The 10,853-nt window shown below is 37.1% G+C and overlaps 1 protein-coding gene across 1 annotated transcript in view; it reads left to right on the forward strand.

Moving 5' to 3' along the window:
* The window catches only part of LOC103212402 (cyclic nucleotide-binding domain-containing protein 1-like), a gene marked incomplete at its 3' end in the record, with an annotated part of 345,086 nt that overhangs the window by 95,268 nt on the left and 238,965 nt on the right, over window positions 1-10,853 (forward strand). The window contains exon 4 of the mRNA XM_007958387.1: window positions 5,200-5,358. Coding sequence (XP_007956578.1) covers window positions 5,200-5,358 — 159 coding nt within the window. The remainder of the gene's footprint in view (window positions 1-5,199; window positions 5,359-10,853) is intronic.

Below are 10,853 nucleotides of genomic sequence, written 5' to 3' on the forward strand. Positions count from 1 at the left end.
ATCATTATATAATGTCCTTCCTTGTCTTGTATGGTGGTTTTTGTCTTAAAGTCAATTTGATCAAAAATTAATATTGCCATTCTGGCTCTTTTTTGGTTGCCATTTGCTTGCTATATCTTTTTCCAACCTTTGATTTTTAGTCTATTTTTGTCTTTGTCTCTAAGGTGTGTCTCTTGTGGACAGCATATTGTTCATTTATGCTTTATTGTCCAGTCTACAATTCTCCATCACTTAAGTAGTGCATTTAATCCATTAAAGTTCAGTGTAATTATCAATAAGTATGAATTGGGTGCTATCACTTTGTTATGTGTTTTTTCATGGTGTCCCTAGTTTCCTTGTTCCATATTATTGTCTGTGCTGAGCTCATTATGTTTATGAAATGTGTTTTCATTTCCTTTGTTGTTGTTGTTTTAGTATTTGCTGAATATTTTTGCTTGTCCTCCTTTTTATTGTGATGTGAAGGTTTATCATTTTTCTTTGAGGTTACCCTATGATTTATAATTTTCTCCCTGAGTTTAGAACAGCCCATTCTATCTTGCAACTCTCTTGACTTCCTCACTATTTAAAAGTTCTGTATCTACACAGTATTTTCCCTCTTTTTGGTTTGTAGTTGTCCTCATTTGCCAAATGAAGTCTCTGGTTCCCTGTTTAGAACCTTGTAAGCTTGTAATCTTGTAAGCTTTGGATATATCCACAGCTGAGGTTTCTGGGTTATGTCATCTTGTGTATTAATGATTGGTTGTAGTTTGTTATTTTTGGTTCTCTGTTCAAAGGACTCCCTTTAGTATCTCTTCTAAGGTTGGTCTGGTTTTAACAATTTCCCTAAGTTTCTGCTTATCTGGAAATCTCCTAATTTCACCATTATATTTGAGGGACAATTTTGAAAATTGTAACCAGGAACAGGAAAAGTAAAAAAGCTGAAAACTAGAATCTGGAAAGGGAGGAATAAAGAATAATAATAAAAAGGACAAAAGTAATAATAATTGTTTTAAAACAGACAAAAATAAATAAACTAAAAAGAAGGAAAACAGAAAAATAAAAAAATAATTGGGGCAGGGCACCCAGGCTTCGTCCAATCACACAGACTGGGATGGAATTCCTGTCGGCCTAGAAGGTGGGTGGGAGTGAAGGATGGCCGCACCTCCATTCACCAAGAGGGTGTGGGATATAAGAGCAACAATGGGAATGTGGCACCTTTCTAGTCATCCACGTCCAGAATGTCAGTTTGGTTCCCAACATGTGGAGACTGTTCTCAAGTCCCTGGGATCTGGGAGAATGGTGGTGCCTTAAATATCCAAAATGGTCAAACCACTTGTAAACATTCAAAATGGCTGCACCCTCTGGACAGGCAAAAATCCACAGCTCAGTCCACCTTCCTATTTTCTGCTTCCCCTTTTATTCACCAGCCACCAGAGCAGTCCTCAATGCAGTCCCTGGTTAGCAGGGCTGATTTTTAGGTTAATTCTTAGGTCCTACCACCACTTGGCAATATCCAAGCTGTCTGTGCCATCAGGATTGCTGCTAGACTACTGCTCCATATGTCTCCTTTTTTGATGTTTGCATGCAAATTCTTCTGCTAGTTGGAGTTTAGTCCACTCCTATATCCTTACCTTCAAAGCTCAGGGGTCCAGGATTATCTTTTGGATCTGTGTTAATTGGTTCCCCTTTTCTTTGTTGAAGAGGGTCTGTTCAGTCTTTCTGCCTAATCTGCCATCTTACTGGAACTTAGGATCTCCAGTTTTGATCTCTTTCTGAGTGGTTGTCATTGGTAGCTAGGCAACATCTAGTTCTTCTGCTGGTAGGCTCATAAAGGCTGAGGTCCTTGTGGTCCATCTTATCTTTGGACTAATTGTTTCCAAATGCTTTTGATTTTCTCCACTCTTCTTTGCTTCAAGTGAGAGGAGACCAATAGTCGCATATTAGATGGCCCCATGGAAGCTTCTAAGACCCCAGTCACTACTCACCAAAGTAGGTTGTAGAACAAGATTTTTATGTGCTATGTTGTGCTTATGGAGCTTGATGTCTCCCAACACTGTGGTCCCAACTTGCAGGCCTGGTGATTCTGTCCTTCAGGGTGTTTGTGTAAGTGTTCTACCTTAATTTTTCTTTGTCCTCACCAACATTTGATATTTTCTTTCTTCTTCCCTTTCTCTCTTCCTCCCTCCCCCCCCCTCTTTCTTTCTTCCTTTCTCTCTTTTATCTTACCTGTCTTAGTGGGAGTGAAATGGTATCTAATTGTGGTGACCACCATTTCTTGAAGAGAACCTTATCAATTAATCAGTCAATGTGGATGAACATCCAAAATTTGTTTCTGTTTCTGGTGGTGGTTTGGCTTCTCCTGGTGACAGTTGGCCACAGTGGGTTAAATATGATTGAGGGGAATCCTAAATCCTTTGGTTGGCTGGGAATTTCCAGAATTAATTCAGAAATTCTAAGAATATCCTGATCGGTGGGTGTTTTGGCCAAATATGAGGCACTTTAGCCAGGAGAATACTGAATGCATGGGACTCACTCTACATTTCTGACACACAGTATGCCATATCTACCTTCTCTCTCCCTTGCAGTCCATGGGCCTCCTCTTCTCCAGAAGATAAGAATTTCAGTCCATGTGCATTTGAAAATCAGGTCTGGGTGGAGGAAGATAACCAATTGCAGTAGACCTGAATTCTCATCATGGCTGAGTTTTACTCTACTTGGTGTTTGATTTATTTAGGGGAATAACCAGAAACTAGAATTTTCAGTATCATTCTAGGTGTCAGGAAGGAATTGCTGAAGTGCTGTAAAGATATTTTTGGAAGGGGAAATGAATTGTGGCTTTTAATTTTTATGTATATAAATTATAGTAGGATATCTTCATTGTCTCTCTTATATACTTCAGGTAAGTTTTTCTATCAAGCTTAAGTGTTCTGTGAACTACAGATAAATGAAAAAAAATCTCATTGTACCTCTACTAGCTATGAGACAGATTACATAAACACTTTATGCTACAATTTCGTCCTCTTATAAATGGGAATAATATTATCTATTTCATATTGTTATTGTTAATGAAATAAAATGTGTTTACAATGTGTGCTTGGCTGAGTAGCCTGCACATGTCAAAGGCTCAGAATATGCTAGATGTTAATGCGATAATTTGTTATTATTCCTTATAATATATGTCTTATATTTAACTTCATGTTTTTATCTTCTCATGTATATAATTGTTGCTGTTGTTAGGTATCATAGACTTGGTTGTAATTCATAGTGACCTTATGTGCACAAAAAAAATAATGTTACCAGGTGCAGCACCAGCCTCAAAATTGTATCTATGTTTGAGCCCATTGTTGCAGCCAGTGTGTCAATCCATCCCATTGAAGATCCTTTTCTTTTTCACTGACCCTCCACTTTATCTGGAAAGGGACATCATGCTTGGTAAACAAAAAGGTCAGCAGAAAAGATCCTCAATGAATTGGATTGACACAGTGGCTGCAAAAATGGACTCAAAATACCTACTATTGTGAGAATGGCACAGGACTGAACATGTTACATTCTGTTATATATAATGCTGTTATTAGTTGGAACTGACAGGATGTACATATGTCCTTTGATTTTTTTTGTTTGCTGCTTTCATGGGTATTGACTGTGGATCCAAGTAAGATGAAATCTTTCACAATTTCAATCTTTTCTCTGTTTATTACACTGTTGCTTATTGGTCTGGTTGTGAAGATTTTTGTTTTCTTTATGTTGAGGTACTATCCATGCTGAAAGATGTAGTATTTCATTTTCATCAGTAAGTGTCTCAAGTCCTCTTCACTTTTGGCAAGCAAGACTGTGTTATTTGCATATTGCTGGTTGTTAAAATGTCTTTCTCTAATCCTGACACAGTGTTCTTCATACAGTCAAACTTCTAGAATTATCTGCTCGCCATTGAATAACGATGGTGAAAGGATCTAACCGTGACAAGATATTTTCCAATTTTAAACCTTACTGTATTCTCTTGTCCTCTTTGAGCAACTTCCATTCATTTTCCCACCACCAAGCGTTCTACAAAGGTCACTGAAAACCTAAGGACAAGACATCTAACAAGTGTAGTTCATCCTTAAGAAAAAAGAAAATAGAAGTGATAATAGAAAACACAAACAATCATAGATTTTTGTTGTTGTTATGTGTTGTCGAGTCAGACCTGACTCATAGCGACCCCTCCTTGGGTTGCCGAGGCAGTGTCACTACGGAAGTAGATTGCCCAACTTTCCTTCCGAGGAGTTAGTAACCTTTAATTATGGATCTAGATCATTAGGCATGCATATAACTAAAGATGACTAAGCTACAATTAAGGACTTTTGGTGGTGCAGAGGCTAAGACATTTGACTGCTAACCAGAAGGTTGGGGGTTCAAACCAACCAGCCACTCTGAGGAAAGAAGATGGGCAATCTACTTCCCTAAAGGTTTATCACCTCAGAAACCCAATGGGGGTTGGTATGAATTGCAATTGACTCAATGGCAGTGGGTTTGGATTTTTTTTTTTTTTTGGAAGCTATGATTTTTTTTTTTTTGTCATCTCCTCCACATTTTTTTTTTTTTTCCTTAATGAAAAGTATATTTGTTAGATTTCTTGCCCTTAGATTTTCAGTGACTTCTTAATAGAAATGCTTGGTGCTTGGAAAATATTCATTCATCTATACGTTTCCTAAGTAGGGACTTTTGTGCATAGCTTACAAAGTCAGAAGAATGAGGTATGAAGTCTGCCTGTCTTCAAGAAGTTTATAGTTTACCACTGGGAAGCAATTTTTTTTAAGCCTCTTTTGTAATTGGTACTTAAAAACAATTAAATGAGTGTAAAGAGAAGGGTGTTATTCATTGACTAGAAAAATTTTCCTAAATTACATAAACTTGATATAACATAAAACACATTTCATTTTTGCAGGACTGTTATATTTCATTTAATCAAATTTTATACTTTGAATGTAGCTGATATTTTCTATTTTTTAGACTTAAAATCAACAGAATGACATGTATGACTATTCTACTAATGATGAAACTATTCTGAGATACTGAAGAGGCCTATGTTATTTAAATGCCATATTATGCCAGAATAATGTATTCCTGATACATTGAACAAAGTACTTTTAAATCTTGGTGATGAAGTAAAACTTCATTTAAATTTTTGTACAATATGTAATGCCATAAAATATTACTGCTTTGTTATGTTTCTTTCCTCAGAAGATCTACTGACTATAAAGAACAAAGTGAGCCCACACCACCTGATGACTCTCATAATATAGCTGTTCACATTAGGAAAATGCATGGCTGCTCTTCTTTATATGGACCAAAAGGATTTGAAGACAGACTTGAAGAATTCATAATGATCTTGAAGAAATTGTAAGTATTTTTAATATATCACTTTTCATAGTTGAAGAATACTTTTGAATAGTTTTCAAACAGTTAGTTGTTTGCTAATAAGTATAAGAGGTAATGTAGCTCTAGTGGTCTATTCAGATGAGCTGATAATGTTGGATATTTGTTTCTAGATGAATACAGTATTCAGAAATGTAATTTTCATGGCATATCATGAATACATTGTTAAATGTGCAGCCCATCATTTTAATTTTAAGTGTCAGTCAGAATTTGTGTTATTTACTGCTAATGTTTAATTAAAATTATGTTTAAGATGTTCATTAGCATATAGCTACAGGTCAGTTCTTCACAGAATTTAAAGTTATATCTTCCTCCTCACTGAGTCTTTAGATAAACTTGCCTCATATTTTCCTTTACTTTGCTGAAGTGATTTAGGCCGTGATTGGGGAAGAATTACCAAAAGGAGAAGGAGGAGAGAGTTTTATCTGGATGAAGTCTAATTACTAGAGATGGTGTTGGGTTTGTGGATAAAATTAAAGCAGAAAGAGGACCATGGGAAAATGAGATATTGGAATTGATACTGACAATAGATACAAAACCAAGAATAAAACAGTCTCAGGGTTGGAACTCTGCCTAGAAAAAAGACCAGAAACTTGGAATGAGTAATTAAAAGTCTGAAATTTATGTTTTGAGGAATACACTGAGAATTCTATAGTGTAAGGACTTCTTTCAAAATTCAATTTCAAATTTAAAAAAATATAATTAGAACTTCCAGAAAATTTGAGAATAGTCATACTTTGATGCTTTTACTTATAATAACAAAAAATAACCCTAGCAAATACTAGTCACTTTACAAGAAAGTGAGTGTGAGGAAGTTGTAGAGAAAGAAATCATAACCACTTACTATATAAAAATATATTTAAACTGGTAGACTGTAAAACAGGAAATTCAACTAGAATGTGTTCAGTGAATGTATTAAAAGTATAGCTGGTACTAACTTGCTAAAGTACTAAAAGTTAGTATAGCTACAGGATGACACAGCCAGTTTTCATTCCATCAGAGGATAATATTGATTATTTGATATTTGATTCAAAAATTTTAGTCCCCAGAAACTCATGATTTATTCACTAGTACTAAAAAAACTCACTGCCATCGAGTCAGATCCAACTCATAGTGACCCCTCCTTGGGTTTCGGGGGTGGTATCACTATGGAAGTAGATTGCCCAATCTTCCTTCTGAGGAGTGGCTAGTGGGTTTGAACCACCAGCCTTCTGGTTAGCAGTCAAGTGCCTTAGGCACTACACCACCAGAGGCGGAATTCACTAGTATTGAGCTGCAGAATTTTTAACAGTGGCAGTAATCTCTGTTTCTCTAAGTATAAAGAGGTAGTAGTGTTCAGGTGACAAAAGTTCTGGTCTAAGGCACAGGAGGAGCTTGGCAAGAGGGACTCTCAAGCAGCTACGACTCTCCAGGCAATGTGCAAAAATGCTGGGAGGTACATGTAGGTTCATGCTAGGATGGAAACTGCAAGTGAGCGAAGAGCCTTGTACCATTTTAGCAGGAACTGTAGTAGAAGGGCACCTACTTAAATACAGCAGAAAACAGGTAGTGAAGCTACTGCTGCATCCTCATTTGGTCTCTCATGGGATTCACTCAGCCCCCAGTCTCCAAATACCTTGAATCTAGACAACAAATATTGACACAATGGCAGTTTGGGGGTGGGTAGAGAAGCTCCTGAATACTGCAAGCCGTAATTTTCATTGGCTCACATTTAGGCAGACTTTTCATACGTCAGGTCTTCTCCGGTGCCAGTGAGTGGGGTTGAAACTGCCACAGACTGACAATAGCAGTGTAAATGAGATGGGATCTCACTTTTTTGGGATGTTGAAAGTCACACAAAGCCTTAAATTCTGTACATAAAACTTCTGCTTTAATCCTGACATAAATGCCTTGAGGTAAATATGATAATCTAGTAAGTAAAAGAGTAAAAGTATGTTGTAAATCTATACTCTATTAACATATTTTTATCTTCCTGTTTACTTAGAACACATTGTATTAGTTTTCTATTATTGCACAATAAATTACCACAGATGTAGTGGCTTAAAATAACATACATTTATTATCTCTCTGAGCAAGAATTAGCAGGGTCTTTTGCTCAGTGTCTCATAAAACTTGAAACAGCATGTCAATTGGGTTGCATTTTATTCTGGAGCTTGAGTTTTTTTTTTTTTTTTTTTTTTTTATAAGCACATATGGTTGTTTGCTGGCAGAAGTCAGTTCCTTATAGTTGTAGGACTAAGGTCTTTACCTTCTTCCTGGCTGTCAGAGGTGGGGCGTTCTGAGTCCTACAGTTCCTTGCCACATGGCCCTCTCACTGCCCTCCACAACGTGGCAGTTTACATCTTCAATGCCTGGGAGGGAGAGTCTCTCAGCCAATCAGCTGAAATGAAGCCTTTTTTTTTTTTTTTTCAAACCCTCCATGAGACACATTAAGCTCAAACCTACCAAAGATTGTGAAGATGACAAAGGACCCAAAGTTTCCTATCATACATAAGGTCATCATGAATCAGAGCCAATTAGACAGCAACTAATTGTTACAGCAATTTCCCAGGTGGTATCACTATGGAAGTAGATTGCCTAATCTTCCTTCCCAGGAGTGGCTGGTGGGTTGGAACTGCCAGCTTTCTGGTTAGTAGTCAAATGCCTTAGACACTATGGCACCAGAGCTCCTTTCTTAATTATACCTCCTTCAACTGAAATGAGTTTTTCTCCCCCAGCATACCAGTTTCCTGTTATTCTTCTAAACTTCCAATATACTTCCAATATACATCATTGCTCTGCCTTGTGGCTGGATACCGTGATACTGCAGCATTTTTCCTCTACCAGCTGGCACAATGTTTAACTTTGTCAGAAGAGGGTGCTGGAAGGACATCAGAAGAGGAAGGGGCTTCTCTTCCTGCTTCTGATTTCTCTATGTGTTTATTATGCATCTGTTATGTTCCAAGTCTTGTAATTATAAGATCATACACCCTTAAATTCTTAACCTAGTAGGGGAGGTATTTCCCTGCCCCCCAAATGCACATGCTAAATAATTGCCCCATTAGCTACAATGGAAGTCTCTATGGGGTGCAATGGAGACCCAAAGAGAATGATAGTTATATCAGGTGTTCAGTCATAAATGTTTTTGAATGGCAGTATTGTGTTTATTTACATTTTAGAGGTATAAGATGAAGTCATGGCACCTAATCAAAAACCTGTCTATCTCACTCTCCTAATACTTTCACCATATTCTGTCAGCTAGAAGAAAATCATAGGTCTCTCCCCTCCTCAAATTCAAGGAGAGGGGAATATACAAATGTATGACTCCTTGGGAGTCACCTTAGAGTGTGTTAGCCATATGGATAACATTATCAGTCTTGTGTGACTCATTTAATATATTTACAATGAGGTTGTATGCTCTATGTACAGAACACAGAAGTAAGTTAAAGGTTTATTAATAGATAGGAGTTCCTGGGTGGTTCAAATGGTTAGGTCCTTGGCTACTAACCCAAAAATTGGCAGTTCAAATTCACCCAGAGAAGCCTTGGAAGAAATGCCTGGTGATCTGCTTCTGAATGAAAACCCTAGAGAGCACAGTTCTACTCTGAAAATATACGAGGTCACCACGAGATGAACTGACTTGGTAGCAACTGGTTTGGTTTTACTAAATAGATGGGTGGGGTTCTTAATGATGTAATTTAACAAGTTTTAAAAAGTAGCTACTACACTGTCTAAAATTCTTCTCCCTGTCAATAGAACACGGTAACATTCTATTACCTTGATCTGAGTAGTTGTTACATGTATGTGTTTACTTTATAATAATCCATCAGGATTTTATACTTAACTTTGTGTATATTTAAAAAACTAAACCAAACTCCATTCCCTCTGAGACTATTCTGACTCATGCCATTTTCATGTGTTACGCAGTGGAGTTGCTCCATCCAGTTCCCGTGGCTGTGATCTATGGAAGGGGATCATCAGGCCTTTCTTTCTGGGTGCCACTGGGTGGGTTTGAACAATCGATCTTTCTTTGACTGCAAATCATGGGGACCTTTATATAGATTACACCTCAAAAAAAAGTTTACCAAAAGAAGAAAAAATACAACTAAATCACTATAAAGATGTCTTTTTACCTCTTAATCAACTTAGCAGTTTAATATTCTCCATTTCCTTTAGCATGATACCTCTGCTTGAACACTGGCATCTAACAGACAATTTTCTTGCACACTAGGGTTTTCTGCCCCCACTATACCAAACTTACTATGGTATGAATTTTTTTTACCTGTCCCAGAGATGAATGTTGAGGGGGCAGTGCACTTTGACTCGACTGACAGTTTTACTGAGTTTATATGCAATGGTAAAAAAGTAATATTTCAAAAGAGAATATTTCTTACGAAAAGGAAAATGGATTATGGGTAAACAACATTGTTGTTGTTAGGTGCTGTTGAATTGGCTCTGACTCATAGCAACCCGATGTAAACAGAATGAAAAACTACCCATCTTAGCACCATCCTCACAATCTTTGGTATGCTTGACCCCATTGTTGCAGCCATGTGTCAATCCATCTCGTTGAGTGCCTTCCCTTTATCACTGACCTATTTACCAAGCATGATGTCTTTCTCCAGGAATTGGTCCCTCCTGACAACATGAACAGGTGAGACAAAGTGTGGCCATTCTTGTTTCTAAGGAGCATTCTGGCTGTATTTTTTTCCAAACAGATTTGTTCATTCTTCTGGAAATCCATGGTATTTTCAGTATTCTTTGCCAACACCGAAATATAAATGCATCAATTCTTCTGCAGTCTTCCTTATTTGTTGTCCAACTTTTACTGCATATGAGGAGATTGAAAATATCATGCCTTGGGTCTGACGCACCTTGTTCTTCAAAGTGACATCTTTGCTCTTTAACACTTTAAAGAGGTCTTCTGCAGTAGATTTGACCAATGAAATACATTGCTTGATTTCTTGATTGCTGCTTCCATGGGCATTGATTGAAGATCTAAGTAAAATGAAATCCCTGACAACTTCAATATTTTCTCCATGTGTTGCGGTGTTGTTTACTGGTCTAGTAGTGAGGATTTGTGATTTCTTTATTTTGAGATGTAATCCACAGTGAAGGTTTTAGTCTTTAATCTTCATCAGTAAGTGCTTCAAATCATCTTCACTTCCAGCAAGCGAGGTTGTGCCATCTACATATTTCAGGTTGTTAATAAGTCTTCCTCTAATCCTGATGCTATGTTTTTCTGCATATAGTTCAGCCTTGTATTATTTTTTTCAGCATAAAGATTGAATAAGTATAGTGAAAGGATACAAACCTGACATACACCTTTTTTTTTTTTTTTTTTCCTAACAGCATTCCCTCCCCTCCCCTCCCACCCCTGGTAACCAACAAAGAAAATGTCCTCCGATATATAAACCTTTCCTTAACGTTTACAATAACGGACTAATACAATATTTGTCCTTTTGTGACTGACTTATTTC

Source organism: Orycteropus afer, unplaced genomic scaffold, assembly GCF_000298275.1.
Source record: "Orycteropus afer afer isolate SDZICR_OR568_19922 unplaced genomic scaffold, OryAfe1.0 scaffold00951, whole genome shotgun sequence".
NCBI classification, from domain to species: domain Eukaryota; kingdom Metazoa; phylum Chordata; class Mammalia; order Tubulidentata; family Orycteropodidae; genus Orycteropus; species Orycteropus afer.